The sequence below is a fragment of the Lupinus angustifolius genome, chromosome LG04 (genome assembly GCF_001865875.1).
Source record: "Lupinus angustifolius cultivar Tanjil chromosome LG04, LupAngTanjil_v1.0, whole genome shotgun sequence".
Taxonomy (NCBI): domain Eukaryota; kingdom Viridiplantae; phylum Streptophyta; class Magnoliopsida; order Fabales; family Fabaceae; genus Lupinus; species Lupinus angustifolius.
In genome coordinates, this window is record NC_032012.1 from 6,909,387 (window position 1) to 6,932,180 (window position 22,794).

The 22,794-nt window shown below is 31.6% G+C and overlaps 1 protein-coding gene and 1 long non-coding RNA gene across 4 annotated transcripts; one reads left to right on the forward strand and one right to left on the reverse strand.

Annotated features, from left to right (window-relative positions):
* LOC109344809 lies at positions 1,433–2,609 on the forward strand. 2 transcript variants are annotated; one of them, XR_002107341.1, is made up of 3 exons: positions 1,433–1,858; positions 1,934–2,426; positions 2,476–2,609. It is a non-coding gene; the product is annotated as an uncharacterized LOC109344809 (long non-coding RNA). The 2 variants fall into 2 exon arrangements; XR_002107340.1 differs by having other exon boundaries at positions 1,439–1,858; positions 1,934–2,537.
* LOC109345374 lies at positions 4,342–9,818 on the reverse strand. Of its 2 annotated transcripts, XM_019584344.1 has the most exons (14): positions 9,516–9,818; positions 8,568–8,681; positions 8,407–8,463; positions 8,186–8,305; positions 7,369–7,449; positions 7,162–7,280; positions 6,971–7,072; positions 6,588–6,704; positions 6,075–6,143; positions 5,919–5,985; positions 5,763–5,816; positions 5,232–5,321; positions 5,042–5,074; positions 4,342–4,857 (listed from the first exon to the last, which is right to left on the reverse strand). In XM_019584344.1, the coding sequence occupies exons 1-14, from the start codon at positions 9,528–9,530 to the stop codon at positions 4,762–4,764; spliced, it is 1,134 nt and encodes a 377-aa protein (XP_019439889.1). In that variant the 5' UTR covers positions 9,531–9,818; the 3' UTR covers positions 4,342–4,761. The 2 variants fall into 2 exon arrangements, with proteins under 2 accessions (XP_019439889.1, XP_019439890.1); XM_019584345.1 differs by lacking the exon at positions 9,516–9,818 and having other exon boundaries at positions 8,186–8,308; positions 8,568–8,626.

Genomic DNA, 22,794 nt, shown 5'->3' on the forward strand with positions numbered 1-22,794 from the left:
CATCTTTAAATTTTAGTGTATTTAAAATCATAGTACGTTTTAACTTATAAATCAATGGGGAATATTGCCCTGTTTATTATTCTCCTTGTTGAGGTACTCTTTGTTCATATTGTTCCTTGCTTGGATTGGATCTTTTCTTTCAACCATTGCTGCTGAACCCATATTTGATATTTGTCATGCTCCGTGAGTGGAGAATCTTCATTGGTTACTACATTTGCTAATTTTTTAGGCCTTTGTTTCCTTCAGTAATCTAAATATGTGAAACAGTAATTACTGCTCTTTCATTGTGTTGTTTGATTGATTTTTTAATTCTGAAGATTGGATTTGGTTATGTTGTCCATCCCCAATCATATCCCAAATTTTGTCACAACTCAATGATTATAAAGCAAAAATAATAATAACAATGAATATTTTATATTTTTAACTGATATATCATGTTTTCATCAACATAAAACAATAGTATATGGGATAATAGATCTTTATTGGATACTTATATATATTATCACTATTGTCATGTTACACAAAGTACGTGGTCAATTGGTCATGACTTAAGAATAGACATGGGTCTTCATGTGGGATGTACAAAATCAACCACTGGTACTTGGCATGTCCAATCAAATGCTGACAACTTCAGTTGTGGAAGCAAACAGTTTAAAGAATATAAAACATCTGTTTTAAATAAATTAAAATGTTATTTTTTATTTTAAAAAATTTTCTTTTATTCATGTGACATTATGTTATTGGTTTGAGATAGAGAATATGACAACATTGGGACTGTCCATGGATAAATGCTCCTGCATGGCTAACAACTATGTCTTGTTATAAATGAAGCAAAAATCTAGAACTTGGTTTTAATTTTCTTTTAAATGGAATCAATTTTATTATTTAAGAGCGTATGATAATTGAAGATTAATCCTTGAGACAGAAGTTTTGTCCTTTGGTTGATTCATATACATGTCAAGAATTGAATCTTTAGCATCTCACTTTAGGAACCCATATTGTTGAATCTTTTCATTGATTAAAACATCAAGAGAATAATATTATGTTATTACAATAATTAGTTATTGAAGTTTTATAAAAAAATTCAATATTTTTTTATCAATTTGAATGATTATATAATTATATGAGGTTAGTAAATGTTTTTTTTTTTGGTGTCTTTTTTACTTGTACTAGTTTTAGAAATATTGATCATAGAAGTTGATGATGTCAGTGAAATCTCATGGTCTTTAAAGCCTTCACTCTGTGCACTATAGAAAACTAATAAGGTGTTTGTCTAGTGTTATAAGGGCCTATTGAATCTCAGATAAATCAAAAGTTTGATTCATGTGAGTGATATTTGTTGGAAAAGTCATACAATCGAAAAAGATTAGTTTATGACCTAAATGGTGAAGGAATACCATTATTTATACCCAAAAAAAGTATGAGATAGAAAGCATGGAGACTAGAGGGGTCACTCTCAGTGGTCTCTGATTTCAAAGAAAACATTTGTCCATGTCCTTGCACTTCAGGAATTGGATCCAAAGCAGTTTAAAAAAAGTGCAGAGAATCTCAACCTTTTAAAAAAATGTTTTCTTTCATAGCAAAATCTAGTTCAACAAATATCAACCATTGGATCATGATTCATAAACTGCAGTTCCTAGAGAATCCTATTCCTTCACTTGCTCTTCTGTCCTTTTCAGGTTCCAAGTTCCAACCCAACACTATGCAAAAGCTAGCAATATAATTTGCTTTTCAATTAACAAATAAAACTCTTCACTTTCAAGCTCCATTCAAAGAATCATTTGTCAAGATGTCTGCTTCTGCTCATGCTCATGGCTTCATCATCACTCTCATTCTTTTGTCCATTTTCTTACTCAATGTGAGTCCTTTCTTCTCTCCCTCAAAAACCCAATTGAATGTGTAGACATAAGTACTTAAAGTTCTTGATTTTCAGGAGGCAAATGAGGTGGCAGTTCCCATGGAAAAGAGTAGAAGGAAGTTGGGAAGCTTCCAGATATGTGCACTATGCACCTGCTGTGGTGGAGCTAAAGGGTTGTGCTTGCCCTCTCCTTGTTGCTATGCCCTCAATTGCAGCATTCCCAACAAACCTTTTGGCTTCTGTTCCTTCACCCCTAAAACTTGTAATTGCCTTGAATGTCAGGTTTAAGAAAAATGATATATCATCCTACAAAATCTCTTACAAATTCTCCTATATTAAAAGAAAAATAGCATGTGTTACAAAGTGATATTTTGTTTAATAATGATCGATTTACAAGTCATATGTGTCACTTTCTTGTGTTGTAGGATAATTTATAAGATGATTTAATAGGAGAATATATCATTAACTCCTAGTTTAATTACGTCCATTGCAAATTTCAAGAATGGCAAGTCAAGAATGTGGGGCTTCATCATAATCTCATGTTTTGAATCAATATACTAATGAAAGTGTTATATTTGATAGGAGTGTTAGTGATGCAGTTAAGTCTTGGCTTCAAGTCTACTTTATTTGCAATATGTTTTGCTATTTGGTTCAATAATTGAGAATTGACCATGTATCATTGCAATAAGACTTGGCTTTTGTAATATTCTTTCTTTTTTTAGTGTTCAATGTTACTAATACCAAATTACCGATCCTTCCTATAATGTTAATGGGAGCGGATACACTTATTACAAGAATACGTTTAAAAAACCTACTCTACATTTTAATCATTTATTTTAGGAAAATCTAATAGTTAAATCAACTTACTAATTTAAGTTATTGATTTATCTAGATGACTAAAATATGGAATAAGTTCTCTTATTCTTAGAGTAAGTTCCCCTTATTCTTAGAATAAGGGGATTCCCTCACATGTTAAATTTATGATGCATGATTATCATATATGAGTTCTATATGATCTATTGTGAAATTTGTGAGGCTATAGGCTTTAGATTTGAGAGTTGCATTTGCATCATGAATCATGAGAAGAGTGTTGGGGAATCTTTCTGACCTCATCTAGGAAACAACCCATGTGTTATTGTAAGGACAACTTAAGGGTCAAATTAAATGGCTTATGGCTGTTTCATCCCTATGTCTTCTATTTCTGGTAAGATAAGACTGTCTGTTTCATCTAATTGGATCACTCTCTGAAGTACACACCAAATCACTCTTTTTTTATAAAAATAAATAATGATAAAAGAATTATCATCGCACACTACTTTTTGCACCATTAATTTATGAGTATTCATATGTATTAAATAGTTAACAAGTTGCTTAATACATATATTTGTGGTAAATGATTAGCCCCCTAGAGTCATGTAGATGAGTGTGACTCTACAGGATTGGCTTTTTTTAATGGTCAAAATTGGGTGCTGATAGCCAACACTCCCTCTTTTTGTCTCGACAGGGTATTTTTTTATATTGCTAAAAGTATCCCTCATTTTTTTAGGTAATGAACTAATTTCTTTTGAGGTTTGTGACTGCTTCTTCTAACAAATATTGTTCCCAGTAATCGAAACATCAACCTTAGAATCTAGTAGATCCTTACATCACTACATCAACATCTTATTAGTGTGTTTTTATCGCATATGTAGTACCACTAAAATTTTCTAAATCATTTGTATATAAAAATTATAGTTGATACCAATTTTGGCCCACTCGTTCAAATAAATTTGCTGTTTTCCTTTTTTCTTTTTTTTGCAAGTCATATGATTTAAGAATTAGAGAACCCTTTAAATGTCCAAATAAATAAAAAGGAGTAGAAAAGGGGAGTGGTACAGTATCATATTACAAATTAGATTATAACATATCAGCTAATTTAGACATATCTAAGTAAAAGTTTAGTTTGTAAGTGGTGAGAAGTTTAAGAATAATATTGGCATTAGTATGAACATCTTTTTGAAAAAAATAAAAATGATAAAATTTGATATTTATATTTCTTTCTTTTTCCAAAAAAGTATAAATATTTAATGTTAATCTTTGGTGCCTTTTTGGAGATTTAATTAGTTTGTAAAAGATCAAAAAATATTAAGCTTATTGAACAAAGCACTTTTACATGATAATATAGCTGTTGAGACCCAAAAGTTCTAGGAAGTAGAGTATTAGTTGACTCACATATTTGCTCATGTTATCCTAAATACCATTAAGTGAACCAGTTAATAATAATGTTGTAGTTTCTAGTAACATTAGCATGCTTTCTCTTTAAGGAAGTAACAATATTGTGGTTTATTATTATTAGAACTAGCACCAACATATTACTACAAAGACTTCAAGTTCAGCATGGGAGAGTATAATCTCCTTTCTTTTGTTAATTTATTTAAACACATAACAGGAAGGAGCATATTTGCATTGGGTGTTAAAATTCAAACCATATAATACATGAAGAATAAAAATTGGTTGGAAAAATGCATACATGTCTTTCTTGATTCACTTGACATCAATTGCTTTAAAATTAAAATTCAAAAAATGAATGACTATAGAAATGTTATCTTCAAGGGAAACAAAACTTGAAAAAAACTGACTTCTAAGTTTCTAACTTCACCCTCTTTATATCTACCACTCCTTTATTTTATTCAGCTCCAAAGTTGATTGAATTTAAAAAATCCATAAGATACTCCCACCTTATTTAAGATAATACTTTATTCCTTGAGTCATGTTGCACTTGGCCTTGAAATCCTCTGAGCCTTCTCTGTTTCAATCTTGCTGTAGATGCCAGTTGCATTTTTTCCCTTTACATAAATGAAGCAATGTGTGTCTTTACAAAAATTTACACAAAACTTTGATTATAACTCTAATGTCTGCATTGGCTATTGATATGGATCTACCCAACATTTATCATCCTCCACCGCCTTGCTCCAACGTTTTCGAAAAACATCTAATTCCCGGTAGGAAAGTCTCCTCACCTGCATTAGTAACAGTAGAAACAAAATCATTCAGAAGCATGCAATGCAATTAAGATAATGGCAGAAAGTTCTCATAACAATTTTTTGTTTACTTTTCTATGAAACAAAGAAGCAAAAATATTCATAGAGCGAAATGGAACATACTTTTAAAATAGGTAAGATAGACAGTGGTTAAGTAACTTACATCAACTCTATGATCCTTTTCGTTAGATGTAACCTGCAAGTCACAGATAAGTCTCAGTTTCAAGGCTCATAGAATACGAAACAACATTCCGGATTAGAACCGTGTTATGAAATTATAATCTTAAGGATAATCAAGAAAAGCATTTCTGCATAAAGTAGACTCTGATAAATATGCCAGCTACATTTCTGACCTTAGTCTTATCTATGCCTCCAAGAGTAGGACGATTGTAGTGTACTATATATTCAGAATCCACAACTCCAACTTTTTTTGTTCGATCACCCTGTCCACTACAAATAAGGTCAAAGTGAAATTCGTAGAAAATCTGATATGTAAAATAGACAAACTATAAATGTCGAAAATAATAAATAGAAATATTGTAAGTAAAGCAATTGCAACACCAATCAAGGGAGTAGATCACCACCCGAGGATACTCGACTATATTCAAAATTCAATGTTTTGATGAATCCTCTAACACAGTTCATCTTGGATCATATCTAAAACTACCCTCAATAGTTTGCAATTGCATAGTCATAAATCCTTTTTTAATTCATTGACATCTATTGATTTTGCGTACTATTCTGCATTAAATAAAAGATCTTATCCTATATATCCTTGTTGTGGAAAATAAAATTAAAATAGCAAAATGCCATCAAATGAATATTCAAATGTAGAAAAACGGGAAATCATGAAATCAAACCAAAAAATAATGAGCTTAACTTGCCTGAGCACAGTAGCCAAGCTGCATATCTAGACCCCATGCATGGATCAAATCACTCTGTAAAATAAACCACATATGGTGAATATACATATATAATCCTTACAGAACAATGCTTATGATAATTCTCAGCAGAAGCATTAACAGAACATAATGGTGCACCTGAATCATATACCAAACACAACGCCATGCAGGTCTTGAGAAAACAGGAGCCATCATTTCTATCCACCTGAAACAAATAGTTCAACTTTCTTCAACGAAGTAAACTAAAGAAAAATCCTCATTAAATTAGTTCTTAGTTACGCAAAGAAAATTTACCCGGTGCAAGGAGGAGCAGTGCTGCTTTTATCACAGCCTTTACCACCATTAGCAGGTTTGTATGTCCTTCTGCAAGCACAACAACCAAAACAGTGCACGACATTAGATTCAAGTAACTGAGCATAAGCAAGCATCTCCCTTAACACTTATTTAATAATAACATCTTTCGGAGGCAAAAGCTATGGTCTTCTCTAGTTTTTTCGACAAATGTTCATTACGAAACATTATGACAGGTTTTGAACTCAGGATCTTCTTCTCAAATTAGATGTATGGTTACTATTTGGTAACTACTAACTCCCTTCACCGCAAAAGTACTAGCAGAGTCTATCAGCGGCTGAAGTACATATTGCAGATTGCTAATGGTAATTCATGGTCTAACAAATGATATAATGTAACTAAGCCATGCCTTATAAAGGTGAGACTCTTAGTATAGCTAATTGTAGATTCTGTGTTGTGACAAAACATAATGATCAAATATGTATATATCACTATTGACAGCATAAGAAGGGTAACCTGTGCACTGTTGACCTCCTCCCACGTGCAGTAATTTGATGATGCACTTCTGATTTCTTGGGATCCAATGCTGGTTGTGATATCTCTAGATCTTCTTGTTTGATAATAGAAACATACCTACAAATCATTTAAGAACACATCAGAAATTCATTCTTAAGATGATATACTAATATAGCGTTTCTTTTACTTAAACGTCATCTCTCTCTTAAGTATACAATCTTAATATGATGGTCTGAACAAAAAATCATACTTGAGAGGATAGATATGAACTTATAATTGCTTATTTTAACTAAAATGCAAGTGTATTAAACTATATAATTGTATATTCGCCAAAAAAACTGTATAATTGTATTTTGAAGAAGTTAGAGAAGTACGAAACATACTTATCAGGGTGGAAATTTTCGACTCCTAGGTCCTCATCCCAGAGGAAAATATAATCATATTCTGCGACTATATCCGGGTGTAAGAAACGCTTGGCAAACCACCTGGTCATTGAAAACATTTCCAGGAACAGAAAGACGTTTATAATAACTGAAATTATTGAAGATATGGATTGGAATGAAATGTGAGATACCATTTGCCTTGATTGATTGCCGACACATGAATGACACGATCGTTCCACTCAAAATCCTTCCATTCATCAACAATACCATCATAGTGGAAGAGCATCACCATGAAATTACTTTCTACAAACTGAAATTTGGTGCAGAAGAGGGTCATGATCAATGGACTAAAATAGATTATTAGTAATGATTAATCTTAACAGAACTCATTAAAGGACCTTTTTGACCATATTGTTCACAAGATCTTTCTGCTTTATCCCGACTGCCATTGCAAACAAATTGGTTGCATTTGCCTTAATCTGCTCAAACGAAGACAAGTCAATACATACCAGAAGCAAAGAAAAAATAACTAGGACCATTGAACAGAAATGGTGATGTATGTTCTATGCTAATTAAAGAGATTACATAGGCTACATCAATAGTAACTTCACAACAACAACCAAGCTTTAATAATCCAACTAGGCGAGGTCGGTTACATAGGTCGAACAATGCCATAATTATCTATCATAAACCATGTTCATTGGCAAAGCATTAATATCTAAATCTCTCATAATCGTTTCCCCAATGGTTTTTCTTAGTCTCCCTCTTCCTCTAGGAATAGGATTAACCTCTATTTGATCAATAATAATTTCAAACAAAAAAGTTAGAAATAAAAGAGTACAAACAGAAAGACATTTTAAGGTCACTAAATCAGACTTAATCTTTCTCGACTTAAATACAACAAAATATCTCCAAACTGGTTTTAATAAGCCAACTGCCTTTAAGTCTAAGTACACTAACTTTGCAATTGAGCATTTGAATGCGCGCACACACACGCACACATATATATTATTTACATTAAAAATCAACAAATAAGGACGGTTTAACAACCATGTCACCTTCACACTGTATTCAGAGACACATCACAACTAACAAGATTCCTTGAACTAAGGAGCATTAGAGCTACGCCTACCTTACCCCAATAATCTCTTCTTGGTAGGCTCACATAAAAGGCAAAAGTTGAATGGTCATGAGTCATGACTAAATGAAACTTACATCAATTGTGTGACGACGTTTCCTATTAGGAAGTTCCCACAAAGGTTTCATTTCAAAACTGGAAGTGTTGTCGACTATACCAACAGGTAATGCTTCACTTCCTCTAGGCCTGCACTGGTTCTACTAAACAAGATAAACAAATATAAGCACCAAGGTTGAACATCTTAAATAGTAATAGTAGTTAATATCTGATGAACAAGCAAGCACAGTTAGAAATGAACCTTGCATCGATCAATTTCCACCACATCATGTTTGTCCACTTTCCAGCTTGATAGTTTCTGCAGATGTATGGAACAACATGAATCCTACTTAATCAAGGTTAAATCCATACGGGTACTTGAACTACGAAATACGAACAGATACTCTCGATTTAGATGCATACCTGGTTGCAGCCTTGTGAATATATTGAAACCGTTAAGAACAAAACAAGACAAATTAAAAAAGTTGCTGGGAAGAGGGTATAAAGACGTGATGCTAAATCAGCAACTATATATGCCTGGTTCAAGTACATAGACAAAGGTTAACTAGTTAGTTAGATAAAGTAATATACCATATTGTAATAGAACTGAAGAAATACTACTACATGAAGGTTTAAACAAGTAATCAGCAGCAGAAGATGATGAATGATTCAATTAAAGCAAATCGATGTGTCTTAACTCTTAATGTATATGGATGATACGTTTTTTAGTCCTTAAGAAGTTTTGTTTCGATGTCAAGTAGAAGTCTACCAATTGAAAAGAAAAAGATGAAACAGTAAATTTTTTGTCCGAAATCCTTCTGTATCCAAAAATCACTGTAGACTTAGTTGAACCAGAAAAATCTTAAGGGTCCGATTGCGATTTGGGTTTTGGAGCAAGCCTTCTCTTTCCCTCCAAAACCCAATTCACAATAGAATCCTAAATCTTTGTTTGCGAGTTTGTGGGAAGGAAATGAAATGGAAGGTTTATGGCTTCCAAATCTTTCTCTTCCCTCCATTACTCTCTAAAACCAACTCGCAAACAGAACCTAACCGACAAAACAGGCTCAAAGCATAATTTATTCTATTTCTTTTTTCATTCACAAGAGTAGAACGAGACATTACTTTAAGAATTACGACTAAACAAAATCTTAGTCACTTAGACATATAGCAATAATAGTATTTTGGATTTAAAAAGGAAACTACTTTCAGAATCGTGACTAAACAAAATCTTTGCCACTTAGAATGATAGCAATAATAGTATTTTTGTATTAAAAAAGGGAAGGAGGAAACAAGAATAGAAACAATATCAATAATAGTAATAATGATAATATATAATAATAGGAAGAAAAAAGAGTTATGGGTAACGCATACTCGAGGAGACTTCATATTTGTGATTGAGAAGTGGAGAAGGAGAAGCTGTTATGTTGTTTGTGAATCAAAATCGAAATTCACATAAAAGAAGCTAATAAGAGATCACGATGATCGTGATCGTGATGGTGATGGTGATTTTGATTGTGAATTGTGAGTTATGGAAATATAAAACAAAGGGAAAAATGAATGAATAGATAAGTGGCAGTTGAAAGAGATTAGTGATCAGAGATATATTAGTTGACGAGAATGGAGCGGGAACCGAACAGCGCGGGGTCTCTGCCACAGAACATACCAAGTTGTTTTTTTCTCCTCGTAAATAAACATGTATATACAACAAACAAGAAAATCATGCTCACGGTGAGGTTCTACTAAATTATATATTTATTGGTTGAGTCAATCGTGTATTTTATTGGTTCTATTCTTCTAAGGGGTATTTATTGGTTAAGTCAATCTTATATTTTAAAAGAAAGATTAATTATTTATCAAAAAAAGTAAGAAGATACCATGAGTAGTATCAAAAAGAAAACAAGAGACCTGACAATACCAAAATATCAAGTATTCAAGTCCTAAAAATGATAATTGTTAAAATGAGTAGTCAAAAAACTTTATTTCCTTACCTGAAAAACATTTATACCAAACAACAATATTTATTATTTATCTATATTAATTGTTATTTGTAGATATACATGGCAAAATGGGTATTCCCCGCGGGCGTACCCACATAGCTCGCATTTCTTTGCGGGCAAGACATACATTTTTTGTCCATTTGCCCGTTTCTCCAAAGCTAAGTTTGTGGATATTTCCGTTCGGCATGCGAGCAGTCCATAAATATAATTTAAAAAAAATAAGAAAATTTTAAATAATTTATGATGTTACGTGATTTTTATTTCCTAAAAAAATTGTAATCTAATTAATTTGTTCAACTTCATATAAAATATCAAAAAAATTGTTAATTTTTTATCTTCAACTACTTTATTTAATTTCATTTCATTTATTATATAAATTTTTTATTTTTTAATTATTCAATAATGCCCGCGGGCCGCCCGCAAGTCCATTAGCCCATTTTAAAACGAGCAGAACATTGAATTTTGTCCGCTAAATCAATGGGGCATGCTCGCACCCGCTTAAATTTTTATGGGTATTTACGGACGCGGGCTAAACGGGTCGGGCGACCCATTTTGCCATCTCTATTTATATATAATTATTATTAATTTTTTAGATAAAGGTAATATAAATGGTAAAATAATATATTTGATATATACATATCTTTCATTACTTGTATATTATTGTAATCATAAGTTCAATTTTACTAAACATTTTCTTAAGAACGCATGACAAGAAAGAATCTAACATATATAATGATAATCTGATTTTTTTTGTTGCTTTTCTTGTATTATTAACGTTTAAATAAAAATTGTTCAGTTATATACATATATGTGTTATATAATGAAATATTTTTAATATATTAAAAGCTTTAATTCTAATTAAGATGTAATATTAATTATTTATTATTGAATAAGATTAAAATACAAAAAACTCATGGTTTTCAAACATAACATGTTACATAAGTATCCACGCGGATGAAAATAATAATACTGTTATGATGTAAGAAAATAAATTCTTATTTTTAAACTAATACACAATATACATAGAATTTAGAATCATAAATAAGTTTGGTCAACACTAAAGAGCAAAGCCTCATAGATCAAGCAATAAAATTTCAGAATAATTAAATTCATTCAATGCTTCATCAAATTTTCTTTAAAATAACGGTTGCGTCACTCTCTTTTCGTCAATAGGAATCATAATTTGCCAAACATTTTTGGTTGGCTAGTCTACCTCAACAACCAATATCTCTATCATAAAATTATTATTCAATTCTCAAAGAAAGACACATTTATTACTATAATAATTTTAGGTTGCGTGAGTAAATATCATAATTGTTATTTAAGTATACTCCTTTACTTTTTTATATAAGTAAAGTAGACGGTTGTAATTTTTTAAGAAAATGGTTGAATTCTCTAAAAATAATCAAAAATGTATTATAATAATTACTAGGTTACACCTGCTTGATATTTATCGCATAATAATTCTATGAAAAAATCACTTAAAAATTGATCGGACTAAGCATTAAAAATAAAAAATGTAAAAACCTAATAAGAATAGTTTTGATACATTATCACAGTGTCTTATATTTACTTTTAAATTAATGTTAAAAAACTAAGTCCAATAATTCTAGAAATGTAACATTGTCATTTTTCAATGCAAGATTTATTTCCATTTTCTCTTAAATCATGTCTTTAAGAAAAAAACATGTTTTAATACATTTCAATTTTATATGATTGAGATGATTTTTATGTTGATTTTTTGAGGAAAATATAATATATTTTTTAATAGGTTGATTTAAACTCAAGTAATCGCATTAATTTTCTGCAACTCTGATAATTGATTTGAAGCTTAGAAGTTAGAACAGTTTAGCTTTACTCTTAATTATAGGATGCACTACTTTTATTTTAAAAATTACACGTAGCTTTTTGAATATTTTAGTACTACTAGAATATCCACTTATTCTATGAGTAAACAATTAATTTATTTTGTGGTGCGTGATTGTCTATCTCAATAAGTATTAATCATAGAAATCGAACATTTAATTTTTTAGTCCTCTTGGAAATCTAACAAAACCCTATAATATTAGATGAATCTTTTTTGATAAATAAAACTTACTATACTTACACTTATCGTCTCAACATCTGAATTCAAAAACTATAATAAATGAATCTCAAATTTTATGGGAGGTGAATCATTGTTGGGATAATAAAAGAGAGATGAATATGATGAATTACTTTCTTTTTGTACATGAGTTATTACTATATATGCATATTCAATTTCTACCAATAACATCAATATCAATATATAATAGTGCAAGTGTGATAAATTATTATACAACGATATAATATTTTTTATAATATACTACAATGAATGCATGATTTGTGTGATATGCCAAACTTAAATTTTATAAACATGCAATGAACCTACTTACCTACATAAAAAATTAATTATAGTTACTTGATATTTATAATCAATGAAATTTAAAGAAAAATCCAAAGAAATTGTACACGTTATGTAGTTACAAAGTCAAGCTTTAAGTCGTGTGGAAGCAAAACACCTAAAATTGATACCTTTGAAATATAACATATTATTAATTGTATGAATGTATATTATAATTATTCTTCATATTATAACATTTCATTTTTAATACTTTAAAAATTCCTTAACCAAGTAATCATTCAACTATTGCAATTGCATATGATTCGGTTCTCGATGGTATTCGCAAAATATAACAGAAAACTTTTCAGCTATTAAAGTAATTATTTATAGGGTCAAAACTAACGCAAATGTGGTAACCAAGACTATATAACATGTTTCTCTGTATATGCATGAACCCATTTTTCAGTCCACGTGGTGAGTGAACTCCTTGGCTGCAACATATGCAAATTGCAAAACAAATAAAGTATGATCGGTCAAAAATAACAAATTTAATTCAAAAATTTAATAGAAGTTGAAATATATTTTGAACTACATTTTAGTATTGGGATTGATAGTGTATTAGATTAGTTATAATGAAAGTTAGTTTTAATGGTTTTAGTTAGTTAAGTTTTGTTTACATGTAATATAATTTACATTTATGGTAAACTATCACTCATTCAATTCAATAATGAGAATATTATTCATTCATTTCTCATTCATTCTTACTCTTTAAGTTTTTCTTATCTTTTTCATTTATTAATGGCTCCTGCCATTTTAAGATAGTATCATAGCATAATTATTATTATAGCTTCCACTTATAGCTCTATCATTTCAAGATTCAACAAAGAATCATCATTCGCATTAAAGATTGCTCTACTTTCATGTGATTGTTGATGGACATTTTGTTCGGACTCATATTGAACCTTCTATTCAATCAAATGTGAATCTACATGGTTTGGCGTGTAATTTCTAAGGGTGATATCTTTCTTATCAAGTCAATGCTTATTTGTTGCATGAGTTGTTCTTTCTTGTTTAACACCTTATGTGGATTTTTTTATAAGTGTTCTCAATTTGATGAAGTATGCAATAATGTTGTGCTTGAGTTTCACACTTTGATAGGTAAAGTAAAGATGAAATCTCTACAATTATACTTGTTTGGGCTAAAGCATGTAGGAACATTCATTAAAGAATTGAAGGTGGACAAAGAACCCCTTGGAACTATGGAGGAATAATTGGAAGAAAGAAAGGAGCTGTTGCAATCTGCATTAACTACAATGACATTCAGATGATGTTCATCTCTCAGCTCACATGCACAATGTAGAAGAAAGAAATTCACATTAAAAAGAGGAGATGAAGGTGGAAGGTGGTCAACATCTTGGAAAAGCTTCATTGTGGGCACATCTTTACAACATAACTTGTCCAGATTGATGTCAATTTTTTGAGTTGGTTGCTTTGGTTTCTCCATTAATTAAACAACCATTTTCTCTCTCTCTCATTCATTATGGTTAGTTTGATTAGTTAAGCTCTTATCAAAATAAATGGTTAAACTTTAGATGAAGTTGTTTTTGTCTATAATGATTAAGTGTCAATATTGCTTCATATTATGATTTCAAGACTGAGAGATAAGAATTCACTCACCAAGTAGAAGATGTACTAAAGTATATGATCGTGTTAAACACAATCATTTCAAGCTTGAAATACATGATACATTCCTGCTTAAGGGGTTATTGAAATATATTTTAAACTATATTTTAATATGTGGGTTGATATTGTATTAGGCCGGTCATAGTTAGAGTTGCTTTTAGTGATTTTAGTTAGTTAAACTTTGTTTACATGTATATATAGTTCACTTTCATCGTAAACTATCACTCGTTCAATTCAATAATGATAATATTATTCATCCATTTCTCGTTCTTTCTTTCTTTAAGATTTTCTTATCTTTCTCATTCATGCATCTCATACTATTTTAACAATAGATTATAATTGTTTTACAGTTGCAATATTTTAACATTTGAAATAACATAAAACAGGGACAACAAATTTCTTGCTACAAATCATCTTAATACTAAAATCTTTTATTGGAATCATAGACATGATGCTCATGAAAAGTAATAATGATCACAAAGAAAGTCGTAAAGGGATATATACCAATTATGTATTTATAAACTCAATTCACGAAACAATGTTTAAATTGTCTATATCAAATAAAAGAAAGCTCTATTTAATAATGTTGGTGACCGAGGACAGAAAAACATAAAAACCCACATGTCATCTTCCTTTATCATCTCTGACCGTCAAAGTTGTAACTTGCTATGGTGAAGAATGAAGCAATGGATAATTAGTGAAAATAGGTTGAAACAAAAGCTTGATACAAGAAGTTAAAGATGACAAGAAAAGAAAGCAAACATACAAGAAGAAAGTAAATGAAGAAACGCTTCTGAATATTATTGAAAAAGAATGAAAGAGTATCTTGTAATTCTGAATTGATTGATTAACTAAAAGGGGAGAATCAAATACATATATATTGCTAAAAATAGCATACCATAAAAACAGAAAAAACTAACTAAAAACTATGAGCTTTTTAAAATCAGAAACTTTCAGTATTTTGGGTGTTAATTAATTCATTTTGATTGAGTTTTGTTGATAAGGCATTGGGCTTCAATTTATCTGTTGTTGACAGTCCCCCACAAGCTGACATGTAGATATCTATCATGCTAAGCTTGGAAACTAAAGTATGGATGGTGTTGGTGATAAGGACTTAGTGAAGATATCTGCAATTTGGGAAGAAAAAGAAATATGTAGAAGGTGAATTGTGTCATTTTGAACTCTTTCTCGATCCACATGGCAGCCAATCTCTATATGTCTGGTTCTCTCATGGAAAATCGAGTTTGTAGCAATGTATAAGACTGATTTGTTATCGCAATAGATACTGATAGGAGTAGAATGTGTAACGCCAAAATTTTTGAGCAGAAAGAGAAGTCATTGAGCTTCACAAGAAGCAATGACTAATGCTATATACTCTACTTCTGTAGAGGACCTTGAAACTGTATTTTGCTTCTTACTTTTCCATGAAACCAATGAAGATCTTGTTAGAAATTATAAATTTCTAATTAAGGTGAGCATAATATATTTTTTGATACAATGATATCAACTATTTATTTTCGGGGTTACATTATAAGTGATTTAATTACTGACACCCCTTAGATTTCTAAAAGGTTATAACGGATATGGGCTTAATGGGTGGATACCCATCAGGTTAACCCATATGGGATAATGGGAACCCTAGAAGTTAACACATCAAGAAGGTTATGGTCCCCAATACACCAAATCAAAAATTTAGTTTTCTCCTCTCCCCATCAGAGTGAAAACGCAAGTCCCAAGAGGAATCAGGGATTTGGTTGAGGAAGGTCATCTTACCACAAAACCTCTTTCAGAAACGTAGATCAAAGGAGCACATCCAGGAACATGGATTCATGTATGACACTGCACCCTTTGATTCATATATGTGCGTGAGAATCATTAAATTCAAGATCCTATGATTGGTATTTCACCAACCAATCATAAGGAATTTCTAACAGATCTTAGATAGAAGCACCAACCTGTGATGAATTTTCGTGTATCCAAACATGCCCCAAATTTGAATATGAGAATCATTGATTACTGTTGTGTTTGAGTAGGGAAAGAAAACTTGATGAGTATGAAATTATGTTACATTAACATTGAATCTAATTTACATTTTAGGACATAATTAGGACTTTAAGATTGTTTTTAGCCTTTATTTCTCTTTGTTCGGGTTGAGCGAATGATTTTGGCTATGTTGTAAATTTTGGATGAATTAAAGCAAAAAAGAATAGAGATTGGGTGCAAGAAGATGGAATCAGTGTTAAGACTATGCGAAGACCAATTAAATGGTCAAAAAGAAGTCATAGATGTTATATTATATTCCTATTTTTAGATTTATTTTGTTGGGCTTAGCCCAATATTTTGTAATTAGGATAAATGAGGGTTCTCCCTCAAAGATGAAACACTTTAAACTTTACATTACAATTCTCTAATTTGGAATTTGGTATTCTCTTCTCCATCATGAGTTAGTAATTCCATTTGTTTCTAGGATTGGGGCTATGCCATTTTACATTCAATAAATACTTGTTCTTACTTCTATTTCATTGAGTGTTGTGATTTGAATCATTAAACTGAGTTTTATTCGCGTGAGTTGTTTGACCAACATATTACACCTCTTAGATACATTGGGGAAGGATCGAGAGGTGATCCCAACTATATGACCATTCAGTTATTCAAACTAGAATCCTAATTCACGAGAGTAGTATTAGGATATTCGGGGGTTTCTAGAATTCACCTTGGTTTGCTACGAAGCTATTGGATAGAAAGGTCCAAGTAAATGATTTGATTGATAATCGTACCACAAGAATATGTGCGACTTCAATTGAGTACAAGTGTCGGAGCTCGAGAGAGGAATAAACATATCAAAGAGGAATTCACCCTCATAACTTAAAGTTCATGAAAAGGAGCTAAACAAAGATTTGCGAGTGTAAAGGCGGTAACCCTTATCCTTGGAACTCTTCCTAAATTAGATTTCAATCCATTTTTACTATTTTCATAATTATTCTTGTCAATTGTTCAATTGTTCTAAATTCACTTTTAATTCCTTGAGTTAAAGATAAATTAATTTTTATAATTAAATGAGTTTTCCAGTCCTCGTAGGATCGATGTTTTACTACTTGTCGATATAATCATGCACTTGCGATTTGCATTATCAAGTTTTTGGCGCCGTTGTCGGGGATTGTGTCAAAATTTCTTTAATTCTCAATTAATTCATTACTTTACTCTAGTGTATTACATGTTTTCCTTTTTCTTGGTACCTCTCCAGGTTACCCATTTGGTTTATGCAAAGTTCAAATTACTACTCAGAGCCAGAAAGAACTTTTCGTAAAAGAAGAAGACAACAAAGAGAAAGAACAAGAGAAAGACGTGCACGTGTACAAACAATGGCTGAACGAGATGAAAATTCACTTCACGACTATGCAGCCCCTAATGCTCGTATTTCACGTTATGGAATAATCAGCCTAGCTATTGAGGCAGAGAACTTTTCTTGGCCATTTGCTTTGATCCAAATGGTGATGCAAAACCAATTTGGAGGAGGAGCTCATGAAGATTCGAATGCACATATTGATCAGTTCTTAGAATTCTGTGAAACAATAAGGATTCATGGGGCTTCTGAAGAGGTCATTCGTATCCGCATGTTTCAATATTCCCTTAGACATAGAGCTAAGATGTGGCTAAGGAATCAAAATGTTAAAATTCAAGCAACATGGCGAACATTGGAGGAAGCTTTTCTCAACAAATACTTTTCTCCTTCCAAAACTGTGCACTATATGCACCTCATCCAAAACTTTAGTCAAAAGTATGGGGAGTCAATTGCTGAGGCCTATGAAAGATTAAATGAGCTAACTGAAGATTTCCCTCATCATGGTATTCCTATTCCACCTTGGATGCTGGTTCAGAACTTCTACAGTGGGCTAGACTTTCCATCATAACAATTGTTGGACTCTTCAGTAGGTGGTGTCTTTATGTGCAAAGGAATTGATGATGCTTCAAAGATCACATAGAATGTAGTTTCCAATCATCATCAATGGACGAATGAGAGGAGACACCATCCAAGAAGAGACTCTGGTGCACAATACTCATACAATCAGATGAAGAATGTAATTTTCACGTTGGAGAACCTTTCTCAAAGGTTTGGAAAGCTGGAAATTTACCATGCTAATGCTATTGGGTCTACTGCAACATGTGAGGGGTGTGGAACAAAAGGACATGAATAATCTGAATGCAAACAATTCACTGAACCTGTACATGGAGGTTGGGTCAATGAACAACCTAAATCATGCAATTACTATGACAATAAGGAAATGAGTAGACAACAATTCAACCCACCATACAGACAGAGCAATCTCAACCTTTCTTGGAGGAGCAACAACACTTTAAATCATCAACATCATGATGAACAAGGTAATAGGAAACCTACAACATGGTTTCCACAGGTACAATCTTCTTATATTAATCCCACTCTTATAACAATAATGGAAGGTTAAGAAAAATCATTTGCTAACCTTAATAAATTTCAAGAGGATCAAATCATGATTGATAATGTTGCAAATATGTTAAATTATTTGAATTCTAAGATATAAAACCTAACCATCCATGGAAAAATGTTAGAAACACAAATTGCCCAACAAGCTAGTAACTTTAATAGGCAAATATGAATGTTTCTAGGACAACCATTGAAAAATCTAAATAATGAACATTGTAAGACTATCCGATTAAGGAGTGGGAAGGAACTCAATGATGTTCCACAAACTGAGAATTATATACAAGTGAGAGAGAAACACACTGAAACACAACCCCCTGAAGAGGAACAAAATTCTGAAAATATGTCTAAGTTTGTAGCTCCACCACCATATGTACCACCAATTCCTTTTTCCCAGAGAATTGCAAAAGCAAAGTTAGAAAAGAAATATGGGAAATTCTTAGATATCCTTAAGAAATTATATATCGAACTGCCCTTCAATGAGGTACTGTAAGAGATGTCTGCGTACATGAAATTTCTTAGGGATATTATATCTAAAAAGAGAAGACTAGAGGATTATGAAACATTGCTTTAACTGAAGAGTGCAATGCTTTAATTCAAAATAAATTGCCTCCAAAACTAAAAGATCTTGGTAGTTTCTCTATCCCTTGCTTAATTGGTAACATTAATTTTGACTTAGGGGCAAGTGTGAGCCTCATGTCTTTATCCGTGTGTAAAAAATTGGATGTGGATGAACTAAAATCCACTACTATATCACTTCAATTAGCGGATAGGTCAGTTAAATTCCTTATAGGTATCTTGGAAGATGTTCCTATAAAAGTTGAGAAGTTTTACATTTCAACATATTTTGTAATACTAGAGATGGAAGAAGATGCACAAATTTCAATCATATTAGGTAGACCATTTTTGGCTACCTCTGGTGTTATAATTGATGTTAAAAATGGAAAACTTTCTTTAAGTATAGGGGATGAAAATTTTGAGTTTGATATTGCTAAATCTATTAAACCATATTCTCTTGAGGACTTGTGTTGCAGGATTGATATGCTGAACCAAGTAGTGAAGGAGAAACTGCCTAAAGTGACATATGAGAATCTCTTGGAGAGAAGAATGTTGGAAGGTGAAACTACAAACTTTGATGAGGAAGTGACTGATGGTAGTGAATCTATAAATGCAAGTTCAACACTCCCCTACACCATCAGGTATGAGTTCATGAGATCTTGCGTGATGTGCAAGGACCAACCGTCAAGTTAATAATGTTAAACGAGCGCTTTGTGTGAGGCAACCAACGCTGGAGGTACATTTTTTAATTCATTAATTTTAGTGATTTAGTGTCGGCTGTAGTGCATCCTTGAGTTTGAAGCCTTTGTAAGGGGAAGTATATAGTGTCGGCCAAAAAAAATCATCAACTATAAAAAAACTAAAAATTACATGGAATAGTACTAACACTGTAATGCCTATTAGTGCTCCATTCAAATAGGGTATTTACACCTAGTCCATTTAGGACATATGGTCCATTTGGGACATTTTTCTCTTCTTTTGTAGGTACTTGCACTATACTCAATGAAGTCAACCACTTATAATTGACACATGAGTTAAGGACACTTCCTACCTAACCCGTGATTTTTCTTTTTCTTTCTCTTATTGTTTAGATTTTTACATCGGGAACAATGTAAATTTCTAAGCTTGAGGGAGTTTCACATTTAGATAGCTCATTAATGTCATTTATACCATATAGATTTTAATTTTTTTAGGTTGAATATTCATATTATCATGCATTATCATATGTTTCATATATCATTAATCATATGTTTTGTTCTGTGTGTTGTCTATCTGCTTTAAATGAAAAAGTATGCATGAATGATGATTGTTGATCTGTGACCTCATTGAAGAAAAAATTGTTGATAGAATAATCATATGAAAGACATTAGATTTGACAATTGTGAATTAAATTTGGTTAAATAAAGATCTTTGTTTCAACTTCTGCTGAATGTACCAAATGTGAGAAACTTGGGCCAAATACAATAAATGTTCTGATTTGAATTGACAATGACATAAAATATTTTTTTCTTTCATGAGTGCATAATTTTCTATGGTTGTACGTTCTATAACTTGATTTGTGATCTTTTCAAGATTGAAGTCTATCTGTATGCATTAAAATGATAGAGGCAATTAAGACTTTTTCTTTTGACCTTCAACTGCTTGCTATAAACGTTGAAAACTCATTAGTTGCATACTTTTGAGCCTGAATTTTAATGATTTTTTTAGAGCTACTCAGATGAGAGTTTGTAGTATTTTATGATGTTTGATTGAAGCAATGAGAAAGGTAAAAAATGTCATGTGTGATGAAATAATCTATAAAAATGTGAAGAAGAAAATAAATTAATTAATTTCATCCATTCTCTTTTAGAAAATCTCAAAAAAAAGGAAAAAAAAAGAAGAAATACAAAGTATACTAAAAGAGAAGGGACTAAAAAAAGTATGTTGTAAGGAGAAAAGTTGATTAAAATAAGATAATATGGTAAAGTAAGGCATATTAAGAGAGTCTCAATGCTTCAATCAGATGTGTAAAATGTTTAAGTATTTTGGGAAACATTTGTAGGCCTTTTGAATTATCCTTTCTTTGATTATCCCACCTTAAATCATTCACCTTGACCCCATTACAACCAATTAAAGACCTCTTAATTTTTGCATGCATTCAAATACAGTTAGTGGCGATTTGGTCTATAATCATGCCTATGATAATTTACTTTCATGAAAATTTCTGACCGAAACATTATGACATTTAAACACATGAAAGTGATGAGAGAAGTGTGACCCTAATTCATGCAGTTGTTATGGCTCAAAGACTTATCTTGAATTAAATTTGTTTATGACTGTCTTGTCTTTATGTCTGGATTATTTCAAACTAACATGAGATTGCTTGTTATTTTGGGCCATGGTTTCTATATCATCATTCATACATGATTGTAAAAGTTAGACTTAATACTTGCTTAAGGACAAGAAAGAGATAAACTTGAGGGGGTTTTGATGAATGTGAAATTGTGCTACATTTGCATTGCATTTAACTTAGATGTTAGGACATAATTAGGACTTTTGGATTGTTTTTCGGGTTGAGCAAGTGTTTTTAACTAGGTTGTGCAGTTTGGATGGATTAAAGTAAAAAAGAGTAGAGATTGGGTGCCAAAAGATGGAACTCAGTGTTGATGCTATGCGAAGACCAATTAAATGGCCAAAAGAAGTCATAGATGTTATATTATATTCCTATTTTTTAGATTTGTTTTGTTGGGCTTAACCCGATATTTTGTAATTAGGATAAATGAGGGTTCTCCCTTAATGATGAAATACATTACAATTTACATTACATTTCTCTAATTTAGAATTTGGTATACTATATTCCATCACGAGTGAGTAATTACATTTGTTTATAGGATTGGGGCTATGCCCTTTTACATTCAATAAATACTTTTTCTTACTTCTATTTCATTGAGTGTTATAATTTGAATTATTAAACTGAGTTTTATTTGTGTGATTTGTATGACCAACAAATTACACCTCTTAGATGCATTGGGGAATGACCAAGAGGTGAACCCAACTATCTGACCATTCAGTTTTTCAAACTAAAATCCTAATTCACGAGATTAATATTAGGATTCTCGGGAGTTTCTGGAATTCACATTGGGTTGCTACGAAGCGATTGGATAGAAAGATCCAAGTAAAAGGTTGGATTGATAACCGTACCACAAGAGTAGGTGCGACTTCAATTGAGTACACGTGTCAGAGCTCGGGAGAGGATGACACATATCAAAAAGAAATTCACCCTCATAACTTAAAGTTCATGAAAAGGAGCAAAACAAGAATTTGCGAGTGTAAATGCGGTAACCCTTATCCTAGAACTCTTCCTAAATTAGATTTCAATCCCTTTTTACTATTTTCATAATTATTCTTGTCAATTGTTCTAAATTCACTTTTAACTCCTATTTGAGTTAAGGATAAATTAATTGTTATAATTAAAGGAGTTTTCCAGTCTTCGTGGGATCAATATTTTATTACTTGACAACATAATTGTGCATTTGCGATTTGCCTTATCAAAACTCCATTTCTGGGTGAATTTTCTAGGCACCTTAGAATCCTGTATGCACTAGTTTG

Excerpts from the sequence above, each read along its gene's own strand:
- LOC109345374 (XM_019584344.1), bottom strand. Across the intron at positions 5,986-6,074 it reads ACTGCTCCTCCTTGCACCGG|GTGGATAGAAATGATGGCTC; the intron begins GTAAATTTTCTT and ends TATTTGTTTCAG. Across the intron at positions 5,817-5,918 it reads GTGTTTGGTATATGATTCAG|AGTGATTTGATCCATGCATG; the intron begins GTGCACCATTAT and ends TTTATTTTACAG.